General features: G+C 51.3%; 1 protein-coding gene across 2 annotated transcripts in view; it reads right to left on the bottom strand.

Annotated features, from left to right (window-relative positions):
• The window catches only part of AMER1 (APC membrane recruitment protein 1), a 30,737-nt gene extending 11,536 nt beyond the window's left edge, over nucleotides 1-19,201 (bottom strand). The window contains exons 1-2 of one of the 2 annotated variants that reach the window (XM_060137724.1): nucleotides 19,098-19,201; nucleotides 3,505-7,008 (exon numbers count right to left, since the gene is read on the bottom strand). In XM_060137724.1, coding sequence (XP_059993707.1) covers nucleotides 3,519-6,908 — 3,390 coding nt within the window. In that variant the 5' untranslated portion in view covers nucleotides 6,909-7,008; nucleotides 19,098-19,201 and the 3' untranslated portion in view covers nucleotides 3,505-3,518. Of the gene's footprint in view, nucleotides 1-3,504; nucleotides 7,009-19,097 lie in introns of those variants that run through there. The other variant, XR_009538461.1, reaches the window with a different exon arrangement.
• Nucleotides 19,202-21,875: the final 2,674 nt, after the last annotated feature.

The following is a 21,875-nucleotide window of genomic DNA, read 5'->3' as shown; positions in this document are numbered from 1 at the left end:
TGCCAGCCCTCTGCACAAGCAGCAATTTTTGTGTCATCTTCGTTTTGTCTAAAACTGTAAACAGCACCGCTTAAAAATAAAATATATCAGAAAAGAATAATTGATAAACATTGTTTTCCATGAATATAAAATGCAAACAATACAAAAATAGATAATTGACTTTTGATATATATATATATATATTAAAAACAACTTGGATGCAACATACACATGGGTAAACTTGAAGTCTCCCTGCTAACCCCCCTATGCCTCCCTCTAGCTATTGGGCCCAGGGGCCGAGGGTAGGTGGGGTGGTAGCACTGGCAAGGGTGGGAAAGTCACTGGCAGCAGGATGAGGGGAATGCACCCTGGGTGTGGGAAGCTACTTCCCTCCTTGGTACAGTACTGAGGGAGAAAGACTGGTTTTGACCAAAGCCTTTGGCCCAAGAGGCTCATGGACTGGTGCCCAAGCTGAGTCCAGACGATTGGGGCAGGCCCTAACTGAGCCCCAAGGCAGGACTTCCTTGAAGGTGTTAAAGCACTAAGAAACTGACAGCCCTGGGAGAGACCTTCTAGGTGGCCTTCTCTATCCAGTCACTGGTCCCCTGAAGACCAGTCTCATTTGAGAATTCTCAGGATCAGAGCTGACACTACATAAGCCTGCTTGCTGGGTAGCAAGATAAGAGCAGTCACCTTCTCTCAAGTCATATCTTCCCTTGAAGTCATATCCAAAAGCATTATCCCATGACCTTGCAGTGCAGAAATGGTGTTCATTTGTGGACTTTACATCTACACATTTAGTAGTCCGGGACATATTTGGTGTTAGCTAAGCAAACACTGGCATATGCTTGGGGAGAGGCCTGGAGCTTGACTGGCTCTCCCAGTGTCACCCTGTTCTGTCATCATGAGTCCCCAGCCAGTCTTCCTTCCTCTTCTAGGCTGCAGCTGGGATTCAGCCATGAACTGCTTGGATCTAGAGTGAGACTCAGAGGAGCCTGCTTCTGCAGCCATGCACCCTGACTGCCTTACTTTTGCTGGTGAGGATCCTGTCTCTGGGCTGGCCGGGACAGTGAAAGGACTTGCAGGCAACAGTGTTCAAACAATGAGCTGATGCTCAGTCCTAAAACTTACTGTGATATGCGACCTTCCAAAGCCCAGCAAAGTATGTCAAGGCTATGACTGCCCCCTGCAGAGGTGGCACCTCTTGCTGCCCTCTTGTTACAGAGGGCAGCTCTCAGCCCTTGGCCAAAGGCTGACAACCTACTTTTTCTCTTCTCAGATAGACTCAGCAGGCTCTGGAGGTTGGTGATGGCTCTACTACCTGCTGTGGCTGGCACAGTCCACATATAAACAGCAGCTTAGGCTGCCATGAAGGACAAGCAGAGGCAGAAGAGGCAAGTGGTGGGTTTTCCCCTGTTGTAAAGGCATTTGGTGAGTGTTTCCTGCCTGCCAAACAGCCAGGCCAATTTCAGCCCCACTCTCATAGGTCAGCTTTGGTGAGAGGCCAGAATTTGGGCACTTCTCTCCTGGAATGCTGTGCTAGGGGTGAGGAGGGCCTTCCTCACCCTCTTTGATTCTCCAGCTCCATGACTAATGCATTTCTTCACAATGCAGACAAAGTCAGCCTGGAGAGATGGTCTGGGTCCCTTGAGTGTTGGTGTCAGTGCCATGCAAATTCATGTGGTGCTTCCAGGGGTACAGCTTCTACCATCCAGGTTTGCTCTTTGTGGTGAGGGGCACTGGGCCAACCCCAATCTGAGAAATGGTGACAAAGACCAGCACAGACACATCCCTTGTCCAGGTGGCGGTTTGCCCACAGTCATCTTGACTTGGGGGGCCAACAGCATCTGTTCCTAAGCTAAGTTGCCATATCTTGGGAATAGCAAGAGCCCTGTTTACCACTTCTCTTAACTGGCATGGAGATGGGTGGGGGATAGGGACAGGGTCAGGGGAGCAAGGATCATAATTTGGGTCAACATATCCAGGTAAAAAATGTTCCATAACCATTTCCAATAAAGAAATTTAAAAGGACCCCTCTCATGTTGGTGATTAATGAGGTAGAGCCTAGCAAGATTAGCCTGTTGCGATGTTTTCCTGACAGCAACTCTTCCCCACAAATATTTCCAAGCTAGTTTAACATGAAAACTGTGTGAATGCAGAAGGGAGGGTGCCATTCATTCCATAAAGGGCTGCAATTACCACACAAATCAGTCCTTCAGCTTGGCAGAGTAAGGGCAGGTCACAGTCTTTTCTCTCAAGAAGCACGGTCCTTTGATGATGCTAAGAACTTGGCTAATTGGAAAATGAAAGGTCTTTAGAGAGCCTGGAACAGCAGCCTAAATGCCCTTGGTGTCCTGTCTCTTGGGAATGCTAGCATGGAGCCTCTTTACTGAATCCAGTGAAGGGGTAGGCAAGGCTTAAGGAAGTTTTTGTCTTTAAGGGGGAAGAAATTTTCCCAAAAGAAGCTGAGTTGCCATGAGCTCTGCAATGTATGAAATCCTCTCTCCTGATGGCTGGACAAATGAACCTCCTTTTTCTATCCTATTGCAACCTGCAAAAACCCCAGCCCCTACAGCCAAACCTAATTTAGGCCGCTTCTCTTCCTGTATATCAATTAAAAGAATGTGTTCCTTGTAATGAGATAATAAAAATTTCCTTTGGAGGAAAAAAGAACCAAAATTCAAAAGCATCTGCAATTCAGGCAGTTACAAGCTTGAAGAAACAAAGAAGGAAAAAATCCTATCATTCCAGAGCTCAAGACTTATGGCAGTGTCTACAATGGAACGCTATTTTGTCTTCTGTTTGCAACGAGATGAATTTGATCACTCCATTAAGGGAATTAACGTTTTTGTCTTCAACCCAAGCTGTAGCAGGCCAGGATAAAAGGCCCTCATCTGGTTATGATGCCAAAGTCCACAGCAATAGGCAGTGAGACACATGCTACTTGATCCTCTCTGAGGACAGCTAGCTGGGGCTAATAGATTATATCATCTGATGTAATGGTGGCAGCTATGCCAAGACCAAAGGAAGTAGGGGTAGGGGGATCTGTACCGTAATTTCACATTGCTAACAGCAAACAAGCTCCCTGTCCCCAAGTGGGAGGCAGTGTAGATGCGGCTGCTCATCAGTGGTTCATCATTCACTGGGTGGAGAAGTTGCGGAGGGTGCTAAGGGTTCAGTCTGTGTCAAGGATGCATGCTATATATATATATAAAATCACTACCTTGGCAACTGGAATAGGCACAAAATTACAGCATCCCAAACCCTGCACGGGTCACAAGAAAAAAACCCAAAAGCGAAAATTGAAGCACAGCAGCAGCAGCAGCAATCTCCCAGGGCAGATGTACTTGAGCTGAATGTGGCCACAGATGGCAGACAAGGGAAGTGGGGAAAAAAAAAGGTGAAAACTCATAGGAGCTTTCCTTGGCCAAAAGGATTTTCAAGTTAAACAGCAACCCCCACCCCCCACCCCTCTGCCCAACCCTGATCCCCATTCACATGCTCAGGCCCCACGCCCCCCACTCCAGAACTGATGATGACTACTCAGCTAGGTTTCCATTCATGGCAGTGGAGGAGTAGCTGGTGGGGAGAGAGGCACCTTGCTCAGCCCTCTCCTTTGACAGGTCAAGGCTGGAAGCCCCATAGTGAATGGGCTGAGGCTCTGGGGGCTCAGGCTGGACCCTGGGCAGCTGAGGGATGCCATGGGTAATGCCTACAGGCTTGGCCTGGGGCAGAGGGCTGGGGCTGAAGCCTCCAGGAATGGAGGAGCAACTGGGTTCATCAACAGGCAGCAGCACATCTCGAGGCCTGGCCCTCGGACTCTGGGAGGCCTTCCGCTGAAGGTTATAACAAGGGCCCATGGGCAGGGGTAGGTGCGAAGGTCGAGCTAGCTGAGACTTGGCTTCCCCAGGTGCCCTTGGCTCTGGCCCTGATACTGACAGCAACATTGACATGGCGACAGGAGATATGCAACAGACTGCCTGTCCATATAGAGACTGGCTGGAAGGCCCACCCAACTGGCTAGGACTTATTCCTGCAGGGCCTGACCCCACTGCGAGAGGACAGGGAGCCCAGGCAGGCCAGTCGTAGGTCCCTGGAGGTTCAGTATAGAGGGACAGGGGACTGTCTCGGCCCCATTCTTCCTCCTCTTCTTCATCTGAATCTTCTTGCTGAGCCTGAAGCTCATCAGACTCCATGTAGCCCTGGCCCAGGTGAGAATTGGAGAGCTCCAGCTCCAGGGTCTCAGCAGTGTCGAGGGAGCGGCTCCTCCTGTTGAGGGCCATGGCAGCAGGTGGAGGACGAGGGTGCATGCCAGGCAGTCCCAAGTATCGAGGGAGACTGCTCACACCCCAGGGTAGGCCTTGGTAGAATCGGCTGTGGTAGCTGTTGAAGGCGCGTTTCTGGTAGTAGCCCAGTTCAAAAGCTTCCAAGGAGGCTGCAAGGTCTTCATCATTGTGGAACTCAGGATTTTCTTCACACTTGCCTTCCCCATCCCGTTCCACATCAACAATGTCAAAGGTCACCATGGGGGGCAGCTCAGGGAGGTTTTGAGTGAAGGATGAGTCAGAGTCAGAGCTGCAAGACATGCTGGAGAAGAGGTTCCCATTGCTGGTGAACTCCACAAGGGCCTGAGAGAAACTCACAGTGACATTCCCTTCCTTCTCAACCTCCTCTTCCTCTGGCTCCTCAGGGGGTGAATAAGTAGGGTAAGCCCTCCTGGGAGATCCTCCAAAATTTGCTTCTTGCATGTCTGGCTCAAACATAGCATCACTCTGGAAGAGCTGCATCAGGCAAGTACTTTGATCTTTCTTGGAGCAGGTTCCCTCGAAACGCTTCTCCAAAGGACGGAAGTCCCTCCAGTCTGGCTCACTGCTTGCAGTGGCAGGGAAAGCTGAGGTGGTTCCTCTGTGGGAAGTCTGAGAGGCCCCTGATGCCCCTTCCACCAGGCCCATCACTGATGGCCCTAAAGGCCTCATCTGATACTCCATGATGGGCTTCTCCTGCCGGACTTGGACCTCTCGGACTTGAGCCTCTCGAGCACGGACCTCTCGGCCACAGGCCTCCCTGGCATAGGCCTCTCGAGCTCGGGCCTCTCTGACATAAGCTTCCCGGGTGTGGGCCTCTCGAGCATGGGCCTCCCTGGTGTGAGTTTCTTGGGTGTAGGCCTCCCTGGTGTGAGCCTCTCGGGCACATGCCTCGCGGGCCTCTCGCTGCTCCCGCCGAAGCTCCCAATACAGCAACTGTTTCTGGATGGTCACTAGCCGTTCTTCCTCTGTCTCCATTGCCCCAGGTGGCCGAGAGGAAGAAAAGGGCTCAAAGTTCAAGAAGGGGTCAAACATCTCAGAGCTGTGACCATGGAGGTCATAAAGGCAGTCATCCCCAGGTGGGGAGTTCTCAAGACTATCATCTGGCTCATAGAACTCATAGAGGGCATCGCCACTATAGCTGTCTCGGGGCAAGCAATCCCTGCGGACAATCCCCAGGGCCTCACCTGAATCATCCTCAAGTCCAGGTGTGGTGGAGTCATAATAACCCTCATCACTATTGGGGGCAGACTCTTGCTGATCGCTCTGAGGAGTCAAAAGGTCCCCAGGGGCTAGGCCAGGATAAGACCTAACTGGGTCAAGGAGCATGTAACCAAGGTGGCCTGAGGATGTGGTGGGATGGTAGCCTGGATTTAGAATGGGCCTTGGGTACACCTGGGAACTTGTCCACAGATATTCTAAGTCATCGTCTTCTTCCTCCTTGACTTCCTCTTCTTCCTCCTCTAATTCCACCTCCTCTTCCTCTTCTTCCTCGTCATCATCATCAGCCAAGGCCATCTCCTCGCCCCCTCCTTGGTAGGTCACCAGGCAGGAACTTCGTTTGGTCCCATCTCGGTTGGCCCTCTGGCCTCCAGAGGCCATGCTGTCTGTCATACTGTCCATGTCCTGTTCTGCTATTATGTCACCACAACCTGTCAGTGAGTCAAAACTTTTCAGGGATGTAACATCCCCAAAGAGGAGGCTCAGCTGGTCCCCCACAGGGCCATTGGGTGGATTTACCTCTCCTGACACAACCTTCTCCCCTGTTTCTGGGCTATGGGGCTCCTCTGGGCCACTGGCTTCAGGGGCAGGTTTGGGCTGCAGGAGTGCTGAGGCACAGGCCTCCATGGTTTTTTCTGGATCTTTGCAGGCTGTCTGCTCAGTGGCTGCTGGAGAAGTCTCTGGTACTGAAGAAACTTTTGGCCCAGGGACATCTTGGGATTTGGCATTTTCCTTTCTTGGGGCTTGGAGGTTCTCAGTGTGGGACAGAAGGGCTGAGCTCACATGCTCATGAGGCCTGTCTCTGGCCCCCTCAGGCTCCTTGGCTCTTGGATCACTTTGCTCAGCCCCAGAGACCTTGCTCTTCCGGTGACGGCGGATACTGCTGAAAAAACCTTTCAGGCCTTTTTTTGGCTTGGGCACAAAGGGAGCCTTCTCAGCCCTAGCTTTCTCTGTGGCTCCAGCCACAGATGTCTTGCGTCTGGAGTCTGCCTCCAAAGATCCATGGGCACTCTGAGAGCCGGGAAGTCGGCAGGATGACTCAGGCAAAGGTAAGGAGAGGCCATCTCCTTCACTGACAATGTCTTCAGGGCCATGGACTGCTTCACTCAGGCCATCGTGGGTCTTGCTCTTGCTAAGACCCTTCTTAGAGCTGCCTTTCCCAGAACCTTTGCTTCGTCCCCCTCCAAAGAAACTAGGCAGGGTACAGATGCTCTTCTTGCCACCAAAGAGTTTCATGGCAGTTTTCTTCAGCCTACCTGGGCCAGATGAGGGTTGCTCTGATGCTGGCCCTTCTGTCATCTCAGCTGCCTTGCTCTTGGCTCCTTTCTCTGCCCATTGGTCCTGGGTATCCACAGAGACTGCTGTTCCCTTGGCCTGAGCAGCTTCATCCTTTTGGGTCTCCATGATGGTGGGGACAACTCAGGTATGTTCAGCTGAAAAATGCAGCCTTCTGGCTTCTGGGCACTGTTATAACATCATCAGTCAGGAAGCATCACAGTTGGGGCTGAAGATGAGAGAGACAAAGACAGAGAGACAGTACTGGTGAGCAAGCAACCAGGCTGGGTTTGTTTTCACAGGTGTCTGTGGTTTCAGGCTTGAGTGGAACCAGAAAGTAAGAGAAAATGTAGGGAAAACCTTAATGCACTCCATATGCTTGACTTGCTGGGCCAGCCTCCTCTGGGCCCCAAGGCAGCAAAACCCTACACTGAGCAACAGGCAGCCATCACCCCTACCCCACTTGCTGGGTCCACTCACTTCAGGTCACCTTAAGCTCAGGGGAGCACTGGGCAGGGGGAACTGCAGATATGAAAAAGGCCCATGGTACTATTGGTCATGAGAGGGATTATCAAAGGGGGTGGAGTAGAGAGGCAGGAAAGGCAGAAGGGAAGTCAACTCTTATGACACAGAATTTTTGAAAAGCATCTGGCAAAATAGCCTACTAAGTATTCACTGGGTTCTGCAACATCCAGGCCTCAATTTCACATAAGCCAGGGCTCTCACTGACATTTTGCCTTGGGCTGGGTAGAAAAGTAGACCTGAAGTTTCACCTTCTTCCCCAGGCTCCCTAAATTGCCTGTAGGACCATGCTCATACCTGCAAAAGCTCAGAGTAGAAGCCTTGCATACCCACATTCCAGAGCTGCAATCCAGGATCAGCTAAAATGGCATGGTAGCCTTGGGGCAAGGTACTCGCTGGGATTCAGTATCCTCTGTCCAAGACACCTAGAAATACCTCCCTGTCATAGTGGTTATGTGAGGGGTAGGTCTAGGTCAGACTCTCTAGTGATTGTCCTGCTCGGAACAGATTTTAATGTGGCCCTCAGCAACTGAAACCTCCAAGTTCCACTTTAGAACCATGAGGCAGACTGTTTCTTCTCTGCTCCTTTCGTTACTTTGGCCCCCATCTAGCTCCCTATCTAGAAAGGGAACTCCTTGAAGGCACAACTCCACATGATTCATGTCCCTGGTCTGGGAGTTAGGCTCTCAACAGCTATTTAAATAAATAAACCTGGTGCAACAGGGCACTCTACTCAATGCTCTGTGGTGACCTAAATGGGAAGGAAATCCAAAAAAGAGGGGATATATGTATACGTATAGCTGATTCACTTTGCTATACAACAGAAACTAACAAAACATTAGTTTCTATATGCTAACATATAGTAAAGTAACTATACTCCAATAATTTTTTTTAATTAATAAATAAATAAATAAACAAACCTGGTGCAAGACACACCCTTCTGGTCTAAGCTCCCAATCCTCTAAATATCCAAATGTCACAGAGATGGAATAAAAAGAAGAGCTAGCCAGCACCTACCCCAACCTATCCCCCTCCCCAACCCCATTGTCTGAGGTATTGATTCCAGTGACTACAACTGATTGACAGCTGGATCAGTGACCAGCCTGCTAAAACCCAATGACACTTCCCTGGAAAGTCCCTCACCACTGTCCCCTCTCTGTAGGGTAGCCGCCAGCAGATAAGGAGCTTGGGTAGGGCAGGGAGGCAGAACAGCTGCTGGGAGCCAGAGAGAGAGAAGGAGAGGCAAGCAACACTGTTGTCCTAAGAGCAGCTAGCCAGCACATCAGCCCTGTGATTGGTTGCCATGGTAATAACACTCACACATTCACCTGCAGTGAAACTAAGGGTCAGCACTGGAGGTGGAGAGAGCCTGGCAGCTACACTCTGGCCTCTGACCTCTGACCTCATTAGAGGAACCTTGCTGGAGTCCCTGATCTTGTCTAGCAAATATTAACTTTGTGCCTTGTGCCTTGTTTGGCCTGACACTTGAATCATCAATGTGATCCAGGCTTCCATCAGGGGCTCTGCAGAACTGAATATTAAACTAGGAGCAAGATAATGGCTGGTTATCCAGAAAATAAGAGAAAAAAAAAAACCTCATCTGATCCCCTCTCTGCAGAGATCTGTATTGCCATTTGCTCAAGTTAGGTTTTTGTTTTTTTGATTCTGTGTGACATACTTTAACATGGCATTGTTCCAGCTCAGCCCTGTAACTGATAGGCCCACAATAGACAGTGCTACCCCTCAAATACACAATCATACACACATACACTCAGAGTCCTCTGCACCAGGGTCGTATGGGAATAAGGGCCCTATCATCTATCTGAATCGCTCATTTTCCAGAGCACAGATGTTTTTACCTCAGCCCAGAAATTACTGACAGTGTTGTCATTATGGTGCTGGGCATTGAGGAGATGGGGTGGCAATAAATGGAGTTATTTGTGAAATTCTACTCCCCTCTGTGGAATTCATGAAATGAACCTCTCCAGAACATTTGGTTAAATGATAGTTATTAAGCTGCCAGAAGGGGAAACCCCAGTCCTTGCTTTTGGGGATCCCCTAGGCTAACAGGTAGAAAAACCTATATATAATAGTCTGAAGGCACAATATGATGCAGGCCTTAGAGAAGAGTCCCCATTATTGCTTAAGCAGAGTGTTGAAGTATCATTCTTCAGACCTTGTGATCATATCCCAGGATAAACTTGAAAGGCAGAAAGATAGCTCCTGGGCTCAGAAAAGCTGCCTTGATAAGGAGGCATTCAATCTGGGCCTTGTTAGACAGGAGTGAGTAAAAACAGCAATTATTTAGGGGAAAGGATGGGCAAGACTAGTCATCAAGGAAGACCAAGGGCTAAGTGAAAAACCTTATGGGCTTACCCATCCTTGTGAATCAAAGGCTTAATTGTCCTACTGGTTTTGGAGCTGGAATTCCTGTGAACAGAAGAATTAGGCAGACTGAATCTCAAAGAGGGCTGCTTTCCAGAACCTTGATGCCTTGGCTTGAGGGTAGTCCCTTTGGGCTTTCTCTTGCCCTTGCTTCTGTGCTCCATTGGAGTAGAGGCCAGCCCACTGCTCTCTACATTGTCCCCTTCCCTGTCACAGGGATCTGCAGTATGTTGTGGAAGGAGCCATGGACCACAGGGCTGTGTTGCATACCATGCCAAGGGACCCTGACCAGGCCAAGGCACTCCTCTGAGCCTTGGGTGCTTGTGAAATGGAGATCAAAATATCTCCTCTATCTACCCCCTCTATCTCCCCAGTCCACTGCAGTAATGTGAGGTTAGATGGGATAATAGACACCAAAAGCACTTTGTAAACTGTAAAGTGCAAAGCAAATGAGAAAGGTTGGCATTACCATTATTTCAGGTCAGATCCCAGTTTCTTAGAAAGTAGTAGACCATGTGTAAAAGGCCACTCATCTGAGAAAGCCATTTACTACAGGAAGTCCAAGGGACTAGCTGCCTTGGCTCATGCTGAGGAAGAGCCAGGTGTGAGGGGATTTTAAAGACATGTTCCTGGATTTATACAAAGTCCTCCATTAAGGGCAGTTTAAAAAGCCCTCTGTGTATGTGGTGGGAGTGGGTGAACTAGGCAAGGTTGTATCCCTGGGAATGAAATTCTCTTCCTCCAGCTTCAGGCTTTCCTCCTAACTAGGCCCAGGGTTATCTTTGCTGGCAAGGACCAGCCTTGAAACTATGCTGTCTCCTACCTCCCTGCCTTGTCCCTCCCAGAGCCATGTACCCCACTCATAGTGTCTCTTCCCTGTATCCCCCTGCAAGACAGTAGGACAGGAGGTGGCAGGAATCACCCATAGCTAGTAGCCCCCTAGCCCAGCCCCACCTAGCCACTTCTGGCCCAGGCCCCTTCTCCATACACCTTACTACCTCACCAGGTCCCAATGCTGTCCTTCCCCAGTGGGCTATGCTGCCATTACTCAGGGCCACAGAGTACACTGGTCAGGAGAGTGAGGTGGGGCAGAAGGCGAAGGGGACAGCAAAGGGACAGATTCTGCAGCTCCCCCAGGCTGAGGCTGGCTCCCTTCATGGTTCCTGCCAAGAAAGTGGTCCTGCTAAATGCAGAGCCCCTCCACCCTTAGGTTCCTCAACCTGTATGGCTGTCTAAGTTTCAGGTGGACTGGTGGGTGAGGGAACCCTCTAAGGTTACTCTGTGGTCCCTGGCAGGGACCACTTGCTACAGCTGTTGCTAGCATGGCCAGAATTGGGCTGTGGGCATCCCTGCTCCCAAGGCCAGCCTCAAGCCATTCTCGGACCAGTGAAAGGCTAGGGCAGAGCTAGGGCAGAGCTTCTTCCTTCTCCCCTCCTCTCAAAATACAGGCAGGAGACCAGTCACAAACCTGCCCCAGGAATCCTTCTCCATAAGGAGGTAACAGCTCCACCAAGTCTTAAACATTCTGCTCCCAGCCCTATTTCCTGGGGCCAGCTCAGCCAACTTAGAGAAGGCTGAGTTCAGGGAAGAAGTGTGTGGATTTACGCAGTAGCTCCAGAGGCATGGCCTCAACCAGTCATAGTTTCCCAGACCTCCTCCAAGAAGTTTTCCTGGGAGCAAGCCCACTCTGGGCCCATCCTGCCCTCATGTATGTGGAGGAGGGTGGTCTAAGGAAGGAGTAGTAAGGACAGGAAGCCCAGCCCCCCACTCCCTGAGAGTCAGCCAGTTCTGCACTGTAATCAGCTCTGCCTACCTGGGGGAAATCCAGCAAGTTCTTTCAGTTTCCCCAACTGGTAAATGATGCTATTAAAAGTGCCTACCTCTTAAAGCTATTTTAAGGAACAAAACCGATGTATATAAAGTACCAAATAAAATGCATTATATAACAGAGGCTCAAAAACATGGCGACTAGTTTTATATGTATTTTATTCAAACTATAGTTGGACAGTTTCTAGCAGCAAAACTACCTCAGTCAGGGTTGACTAAAGTGCTCCCCAGTGCTCTAAGGGTATGTCACCAAACCTCCTTGGGCCTCAGTTTACCCAAATGGTAAATGAGAGTGACTGTGCAGTTATCTCACAGGAGGCTTTACTTGTTCTTTTAGCCAACCTTTGACATTCAGGAACTCAAAATGTTGCCTCAAATCAGCTACTGGCTAACAGCTCTGGATTATCTGGGAATTTCAGGTAGCCAGGTTCTCTAGCCCAAGCCAGAAAGGTCAACAATTCAAACTCAGCTAAAGTACCAGCATCAAAGGAAATGCAAATCAACGGATGTCCTTTATCCACTCACGGTACTTACCAGCTTACAAAGTGTTCCCTACTTCCTCACTCCCCATTTCTCCTTCCCAGAAATCCATTAATCAGGCCTGGTAGGGGATGGTAACTCCTTGTCACAGAAAAGGAAACTGCCTAGGCTTGGGAAAAGACTTGCCTAAGGTCACACAGTGGGATGATGACAGAGCCACACCAGTTTCCAGGCCTCTTTGAGTCCCAATTCTATGCCATTCTGCTGTACCATTCTGGCCCCTAATCAAAGGAAGAAGACTGAGAGTAAGGACTGTGCAGGTTCCCCTCACACCTGCAAGAGCCATCATCTCCCCCTCCCATCACACTCCTGTCCCAACCCAGCTGAGCCTTCTCTGAAGCATTTCCAGTCCTCACTGGCTGCCACTATTTTGGCTCCACCTAGCACATTCCAGAAAGCCTGCTGACTTCAGAATCCAAGAGCTGCCAACCCAGCCTGTGGCTGTTCTCCTCATCAGCAACCCCATCATCACTACTCCCAAACCGTGGAATATGTTCCTCTACTCCTCTTTTCCTTGGGAGATAAGTTTGAGGGGCCAAAAAAAAAAGGTCCAAACAGAAACCTGCCAGTGGGGACAAAGATAAAGGTAAAGATAAAACGGGGACAAAGAATTTGAGCTATTATTTAAGGAAAATGATCTTTGAGATTTGGAATTTGAATCAACCATTTCTAAAGCCCACAGCCAAAGTCTACTCTCAAAACCATTTTTTTCAGGACCTGAAGGAAGGGCTGTCTAGCTTGGTATTCTTTGGTGGAGCTGTAAAAGCTGCTGGCAGAGCCCGACCCAAGCTATCCCTGAAACCACTCCTCTCCTAATGTGCAGGCTTCCTGAGGGGTACCTCTTCTCAAGGGGGCATCCCACCAACTCTAGATGCAGCACAGACCCCAAACTGGGCCCTCTAGCCCCTGCTCCTATTCCCCCACCACTAGTCTGTTAAATGAATTAACATACTCAGCCTTGGGCAATTCATTCTGGCAGGCCTCAGTCTGCCTTTTCATTTCTCTCAATGCACCCTCCTTCATCTTATACAGTAGTCACCATATCTAGCACAGAGCAGGAGCTCAAACAACGTTGGTTCAACTGAATTCTAATTTAGCTGGAGTTTGTCAGCCCAGAACTAAAATGCCAGCTTCATCTCTTTCAGGCTGTGGGATATGAGAAAGTGGCCTAACCTTTCTGAAACTCAAACGCCTTATCTATAAAATGAAGAAAATGCTACCTACCATCTAGAATTGCAGTAAGGATTAGAGATGATAAATGTAAAAGACAGATTATTTGCCATGTACCAAGCAGATGTTCAATAACGTGCCCTTGTGATGGGGCCTCTTGCAGCTACCTTCTCCACTCCAGCTCGTCAGATTCCCCCCCACTCCTCCCGGTCCTATGAGGATGACAAAAGCGTCTTAGCAGAGTTTCCTCTGGTTCCTCCCTGCCATGACACTGAAATCCCACCCCGTGTCTCCCCACTTCCATCTCATCCATCCTGCACACCCTTGCCAGATTCATTTTCTTACAATCCTGATTTCAGCACATCACTCCTCTACTTACCAAATATTCCGCATTGCCTACAGGATCAAGGCCAAACCCCTTTGCCTGACTTTCAAGACTTGCTCTCTGCATGCCCTTTGCAGGTTTCCTAGGCTCATTTCTCTGCCCCTTAGCTTCAGCCTCAAATATACAGGGGCTTCTCCAGTCTGGGAGGTGTGGTCACCCAGACACTGCCTCTCCCTAGAAACAGGCCTTCCTGGTGGATGTTCTTGATGCTCTGTCTTTCTCCTCAGGCTGCTGAGGCTGCCTACCCAACTTGCCTGGAACGGTGGGGGCTCTGGGAGCCACCTACTTGCCACTACCCTCTCAGGCTCCCAACCCCCTTAGAGAGGAATGTATCCAAGGAAGGTGTCATGCCTGCATCATAAGGCTTCCACTATGTCAGTACTAACCCAGCAAGGGTGAGATCAAAGACAGGCACTACCTCCTTCCATCCCTGTTCAGATGAAGAACAAGAGAGGAGTTAACCCCAGGGAAACAGATGTGACAAGGAAGCCGAGGAAAGCCTGCAGAGGAGCAGCTGGGTGGAGTGAACAATAGAGACTCCTGACTTTCCTATGTATCCACCCCTCTGTATGCACCATACCCTATGTGAGAGACCAGGTAAGGAAACTGAGGTTTGGCGGAGGGGGCGGGGAATCCGGATCAGTGTGCTTAGAGAAAGAAGCCTAGAATTGGGGGGCAGGAGCTTTGTGCTCTCATGTAACCTTGGGCAAATAAATCCCTTCCCTGTTCTGGGCCTCTGTTTTCCCATGTAGAAATGGGAGATTGGACCGGGGATCTGCTTCCCCCAGGATGCATGAGAAGCTGGGGAAAGGGCGGTCCTGTGTCCAGTTTTCTAGTGGCTGCTGAGTCAGGAGGCATGTTGAGGGAATGGGATGTTGGGTATCTTAGGCTTCACTGGGAGGCCTGGACGCCTAGCTGGTTGGGTCCACTGCAGAACAGAGGTGTACTGTGGCCCAGCCTCACTCCTCATGCCTCTCACTTCTACCCCCTACAAGCCCACCCAGCATTTTACTCTTTCTGAATGCAGGAGGCCTAGCCTATGAATATTTCATACATATACAGAGAGGAGGGGGACCACAACTGTCTGGGCCTAGCCCTCTCTCTCCGGAAGGAGCTGCAGCCCCCCGAAAGGGAGGGCTGAGGAGTACTGGCTAGAGAAGAGGGGTTAGTATCTGCTTCGAAACCCAGCAAGGGAAATAAAAACCCTGTAGGAGATGAGAGCAATGAACGCTCTGCAGCAAGAAATGTAGATCAAAAGGTTGCAAAGCTCCCCCACCCCCACCCCCTGCAGCACCACCATGGCTGCCTCTGACTCCACCAAGCTCCCTTGGGCCATTTCCTCCATTGTTCATATTATCTCCTAATCCCAAAAGGGGAGGTGCAGGGGAGCAATGCACCCTCACTCGGCTGGCACCTGCACCTCTGCAGTGGTTCTGGTTTCCCTGCCTGCCTTGCTCGCGATATACTTACACACGCACAGGTTTGAAAAATAGACCAAGGAGAGGTGAAAAGACTGTGATTATTTAATTCAGAGAACAGAAGTTGGAGGTGGAAGAGATGGTTTAATGCCCATGAAATCTCCAATGAATTGTTAAGCAGAAGAGCAATGGTGGCCAGCTGCTCTCAACCCCACCCCCCAACACACACACACACACACACACACACACACACACACACACACACAGTTGGTTTAAGCATAGCATGAGAGGCTCAGGTTAGATCTGAGAAAGAACTTCCTGGCAATGAGATGGGTAACTCAGGAATGAATGACACAGGAAGGCTATGAAACGCCTCCTCCGAGGGCTTTACTTTTATCACCTAGTCTATCTGCCAGGTCAGGATTTGAGGCAGGGGCACTGATGAAATAACACTGGGCATGCCCTCTTATAGCCCATCTGTAAATGAGGGGGCTGGAAGCCCTTCTCCCTCTTTGATTCTACAAGCAAGCCAGACTTGTTGCTATTTCTCTCATTCCCTTCATCCCCTGGTTCAGAGATTGTAAATGTAACAGTTCTTGAGGAATTTTTAAAACCTCCACTATACTAGGAGAGAATCACTGGACTGCCAACTTCTTTCAATTACCTCCCTTCCTGAAACTTTCAGCCCCTGATAGGCTGTAGACCAAGACTAAAACGCAAGAGACATGCCAGGGGAGGAGTTCCTAGCAAGCTAACTTAGCATCCCTTCACTCTTGATGAATGGGTGAGGTAAGATGAGGGGTTAGTTAATGCAATTTGTGCTGATTTGTGTTGAATGGAGGCTGCTGGAGACAGTGGGATACAGTGGAGTCACTGCACAGGAGGCAGCAGCCTCTCCCTAAATGCTGTGTGACGTTAAGCAAGTCCCTGCTGCTTTCCAATGCCTCAGGATTCCCATCTGTAAACATAGGTGTCCAAACTGGTGCTCCGTGAAGGCCTGTCCAGCTGGGAGAAAAAGGATCAGCAGAGGCCTGAGGGACACTTAGCCTCCACCATGTTGGTATGTAGGCTCCAGGCTCCCTCCTTTCCCCCAACCCCCTGCAAGGCCAAAGAGAGGCTGACAAGATACAGTTTCCCTCTAGAGATAGCCTGCCCCCCAGTTCTTTCAGATCCAAAGGTGGCCTCTTACCTGCCCAATTTATGGTGCTCTTCCTATCCCTTTCTAAGACCCCATTCTAAAACCCTTTCTAAAATCCCATTTTATTGTGGCATGTCTGCACACCAAAAATATCAAAACCTCCCAATTCCCCATTCTTTGATGGCCCCTTCCTCCATTCCCCCAAGATCAGATCCTCATTCCACAACCTGGCATTTGGGAACACCACCACCACTGGGCCCCAACCTCCTTTCTACCTTACAGTATCAACCAGAAAAGACTGTCACTGCACTCACCCTGCTTGCAAGCCACCCGCTCCTACTCGTAATTTTGCTTATACCACTATCCTTTGCCTAACCAAACCCCTCTAATTTCTGGAGGCTTCCCAGGACAATTCCCCTGTATATACAGATCTCTCATCTCTCTCCATAGTAGTTTGCCTCTAGACTCATGAATCAGCAACCAAAGGTAGTGTAGTCTGGGGACTGGGCAGTCCAGGTCCTGAGCTTATTGAAGGGAGACATCATGATTTATTTACTTTTAATTTTAGATGTAACCCACCCCCTTCTCAATCTTCATTAAGTATACTCAATAAATATCTGAGCCTTCAGTATCATTTTTCTAATCATTTTCATATGAACCAGGACAAGTGCCAGTGGAGAGGTAAAGGTCTCCAAAGCTTTACAGACGGCAAGTCCTTCTGGAGCATTCATTAACTGCTATGCATTGCTAGGCTTTGAGGGGATTGTGGCTGAGATCCAGGTTTCCTTTACCCCCCTGAGAGGTTCCAAAAGAACCCAAACATCCATGATATCAGGGAGACAAAGTAGAGGCAGGGAAACTCAATTATTATTTGTCTCCTATTATAATTTAAGCCCCAAAATGCCCAAGGGATGCAGGCAGCCTGGAGGAATTCTGAGTTCTGAGAAAGAAGAGGTCATCATGGACTGCAAGAGACAGGCAGGAAAGGCACTAAGGAGATAGGCCCAGAGCTGAGAGGGAAGAGAATTTGGACAGTGCAGGGTGAGTGGGTTTGGGTGTGGGGAGGGAGTTATATAGGGCAGGTATGTTAGATGGCTGTTGGTTTGAGGCAGTGCAGAGGACATGTCCAGCTCTGGGCCGGGGATGCGCAGCTGCAAGTAGGGGGACTGTACTGGTGCTTGGTCAAAGTGAGAGGAGGTGACTGTAGTGTAGTATCTGCAGTCCTGGCTAGTGTCACAAAGGTCCCCAGCTAGCCTTCCCTTAAGTGAGTGATTTATTGGATCTCACTGTCTCCTCTTAAAGGTGCCTAGGCTTTGCCTGGGCCCTGCAGCCCACAGAGTTCTCCACCCTCAGAGGTGGGTCAAATGTCCAAGAAGAGCCTTTCAAGCCCCTAGGTAGCTCCCTCCCTCTTGTTCCTCAGAAAGGCCTAGAGTCTATTGCCAGAGGCACACAGCGGTGGATGGGGCCGAATGAGCGGAGCTGCACTCGGGGAGGGGGCTCTGCTGGAATCCCCAAGGGGTGGGGTGCAGAGTCCAACAGCGCAGCACCCTCCACCCAGCCCAGATGAATGCAGCAGGCAGGCAAAGCTGCAGAGGGAGATGTTAGTGTGTGAGGGGCAAAGGCTCACCTTGACCCCGCGGCCCGTGCCAAGACAAGTCTGGCCAAACCGAGGCCGGCTCTGCGGAGCCAGTCCAGCTGCCGCCTGGGCTGTGGCGCGCCTGGAGGGCACAAACCCTCACCACCGGAAAGCCGAGGCAAAGTCCAGCGGTCACCAGTGTCAAAGGTGTCTGCAGCAGACAATGACAGCAGCCTGGCAGCCTGGGTATTTTAAGTAACTGCCAAGTTGGAGGGTTTGGCTGCCTCTCTAGCTCTCTCACACACACCCAAACGGTTCGTTCCCTACTACAATAATTGCTCCCTCGGCCTCTGGCACAGAACACCCTCCCCCCCCACATACACACACACACCCCACCATGCTTATCGCTATTTTTAAACCGTTGACTGGAGAGAAAAACGCGGCCAGTGCCCTCCAAGGGGAGAGGAGGCGAGGGGCGGGGGGCGGGGTAGGTGGGGGACACAAAGCGGCCTTGCAGCTCTAACCCAAGGACTAGCTTGAGCTGCTGCACTAACGCAAGGTACAGCGAGAGCCGGGTTGCCAGCCCGCCTGCCCGCGGAGGCGGGGGGGGGGGGGGCGCCAGATGCGCCTGGAGGCCCAGGAGCAGGGGGCGCGGCTGTTGGGGCCTCAAGGCCGACGTTCCAAAGGGAAGTGAGCAGACCACAGGCCCAACTGAGTTCCCCCAGGGAGGAGGCAGACAATGTAGATACCCCAATCCACGCCAAAGTAAGTACCCGTCGGGCCCAGCCTAGCGCGCTGGCTTCGTCCCTAGAGGACAGGGAGAGGCAGGAGATGCGCAGGGGAGGGGAGGGGAGGGGAGGGGAGGGGAGGGGAGGGGAGGGGAGGGGAGGGGAGGGGAGGGGAGGGGAGGGGAGGGGAGGGGAGGGGCGGGGCGGCAGACGAGCCATACCCGCGTAACACAGCTGTTCCAGCTAATGTGCTACAACAAAGCTGTAAAGCTCCTGGCCTACAAATGCACCGCTGGGAGTGCTGGTTGGCTGCTCCCCTCCCGAGACCGCAGGGCAGCACGTGCGGGCCCCATCCCCGCCTCCCCCGAGAGCCCCAAGGCATGGCCCAGGATAGCCCGCCGGCCTGCCCACCTCTTCTCCGCCTCTAGCCGCGGTCGCTTGCGCCCAGGGGACACTGCTCTGGCCCTCACCGGACAGTCCTCAAAGCGGGTTTCAAAGGGGAGCGCAGAGCGGTCCGGATGCCGACCAGCCCAGCCCTTAGAGCTCCTCTACAGGCGGCCAGAGCGGAGCACGCGAGACTGCATTGGACGGCGGGCAGGCGGAGGCTCCTGGCCGCGCGCAATGCTTACCCGGCCCGGTCCGGTTTCCAGCCCGCTTATTGTCTTTTGCGCCTCCCTGGCCGGGGCTGGAACCTTGGCTGCCACGGCTGAGAGTGTCGCCACAGCCACCCCTGCCGCCGCCGCGGCTCCAGTCACCTCCTGCACCGGCTCCCCTACCCCAAGCTCTGGGCAGCTCCCCCATACCCTTCCCCCCGGACTCCACAGCCACAGGGTGGGGCATCGGCGCCCTGATTGGCAGGCGTATGGCCCAATCGCCACGGTGAGAAGGCGTTTCCCGACTCGCCCACTGTTTTCCTTGGTGCGTTTCTCTTTAAATGCAAATAAGCGCGGGCGTGGTGTTGGCAGGGGACGTAGAGGCTGCAGAGCCCCTCGCTGGGACTCCCCACTCCCCCTTCCACGCCGGGCTGGTCGCTGCTTGGCGACACCGCAAGCTCTAGGGGCCGGTCCCGCCCGGATGGGGCTCGCTGGAGCCTTGGAGCTCGGTTTCGATTTTGCATGCGTTCCCATTTCCGTGGCCGCGGTGCAATCGCGCTGCGGCGCCCTGGCCGCCACCCGGCAGTTTATTCCAGAGCAAGAGGCCGGCGGGGAGAGGCGGGGGCGGAGAGGTTGGGGACTACAAAGCCCCTTGGCACCTTGCCGGGCCCATCCTTAGGCATAGAAACAGGGCCCCGGGGCACGCGCCCCTGGGCCGCGCCGAGGGACTCACCTGCCAGGAAAGCGAATTGCAGCGCCCGCGTCCCAGCTTCCTCCGCCTCTTTGGCACGCTGGAGCCTTAAGAGACCATAGAGTCCAGCTTCCACCAGTTACTGAAGGGCCTGCTGCTGCCCAGAGAAGAGAAAGTGCTTCCCCAAGGTCACCTACCCTGCCAGCGACTGGGGCAGATTTGGAGTTCAGAACCCAGGCTCCCAGTCCAGGGCTGCTTTCACTTTTCTCTGTAAAGACCTGTTTTCGTGATTGACCCTCACCCAAATTTCCCAACTTTTACGGAACTTGAGGGGATCCCCAAAGTCTCTAGTGGCCTCCTCAACCTTTTAATGGTGAGCTAGGCTTTGTGCAGTTTCCTGTCCCTGAAAAATATGGATATTTAGAGAAAAATCTTGTCTGGGCCCAGACTGGAGGTCAAAGTTGAAGGTGGAGTGAGGAGGCCTGTACTAGCTTTGCCGCTGATGTGTCAGATGTGGCAGGGGGCCAGCCTTGAACTTCGGTGGTCTCTAACTAGCCTGAGGGCATTAAGTGGCATTGGTGGCTGCCAGGGTCAGGTGAGCAGAGGAAACAAAGAATCCAGTTCTACCACTAGCTCAAGAATATCCAGAAGGCCCAGCCCTAAAACGCTGTGAAAGTCTAAAAAGCAGGGGGTTGGGGGTGGAGGTGGTAAAGTTGAGGAGAGGGGAAGGGTTAGAGAACAATGCTTGCCATTTTTGCATTGCAGGAGGAGTGTTCTCTGCTGCTCTATTGGGTCCTGTCTGCCTTGAAAAGATCCAGCTGCTAAACTAGTAAGAGGAGGACTGCTGCCCCTGCATGTGTGGGGCACAGGAAGTGACATGGCTGCTAGAGCTGGGATCTGGCTCCTACTCTGCCTCAGAGTTGCTGTATGACCTTGGCCAGTCCGTTTTCTTCTCTGGGCCAGTCCATTACCCCATCTCCACAAGGAGGGAGTAAGACTGTTCAAGCTCATTGATGTCTTCCAACTCGGACAGTTCAACTCAATTCTTTTTATAATATTATGTGACTTTCCATGACATTCTATACATGGCCAACAAAAATCAGTATTTGAACATCAGACCTCCGCTCCTAGTCCTAGGTCCAAATAAATGTCAGGGAGGAGGGGGCTGTGGCTAACTCATTGTGCAACTTTGTTGGGCAAGTGCCTTCTTCTCCCTAGCCTCAGTTTCCCCATCAGAATGGCTGGACTATAATGTTTCCCTGGTGCTGTGCTTTCCTGCTTTGCAAAGTCCTGATTCTCATTTATTGGACCTGATTTGGAGGTGTCTTTTTTTTTTCCCAGCACCTCCTTCATAGGCTTTCTCACTGCCTCGTGCCTCTGGTTGCCTGCCATCTGTTCCCTTTTCACCCAGAACCTTGATTCACTGGAGTAGACCAAAGATTACAATTTGGAGAAGACAGTTTCCAAATCTGGAGCCCAGGTAAACACAGGGCCAGGACAGTCTCAGCTGTGGTAACAGGGAGAAGAGACGTACAAAGTAGTCAAGTGGTGGGCTTGAAATAACCCTGAGGTGAGGGGGCACTGTTGCACGGCTCCTGTCACAGGAGCTAGTCCTCCATATCCTCTGTCCAGCTACCAAACATTCTGCCACACCAGTCAGATTTGGGACTGATAGATATTTGATGTTGGGCTGGGCCCAAAATAAATAGGGATTGATGAAAATGAAAGTAGTCTTTGACATGCTAAAGAGGTCTCAGCTGGGTGCCCTTCTTCTTGGTCCTGATATTTCTAAGTCTCAGGTAGAGATTGTGTATGTACACATTAAGGTAGGAGGGATATTGGGGGGGGGTGGCACAGCACCTTGTTTGTATAGCCCACTCCTCCCCAGGGACAATGTATGGCAAGACCAAGTATGGGCATAAACTTATACCTCAAACTGCCTTCTTGAAGAGGGTACCCTCCAGGCCCCCATTACACATGCTGAGTGATACGTGATCAACTTGTTTGGTCACTACAGGGGCTGGTGGTGGGGAGCAAGAATACTTTCTCGTCTTAAGTTTATTTACCTACAAAGTGGAGATAATCACTCTGCTGCTTAATACCTTGTTTCTGTGGTGAAAAGC

The sequence above is a fragment of the Lagenorhynchus albirostris genome, chromosome X (genome assembly GCF_949774975.1).
Source record: "Lagenorhynchus albirostris chromosome X, mLagAlb1.1, whole genome shotgun sequence".
Taxonomy (NCBI): domain Eukaryota; kingdom Metazoa; phylum Chordata; class Mammalia; order Artiodactyla; family Delphinidae; genus Lagenorhynchus; species Lagenorhynchus albirostris.
The sequence above is the reverse complement of the archived record's forward strand: the minus strand, read 5'-3'. Positions and strand labels throughout refer to the sequence as shown.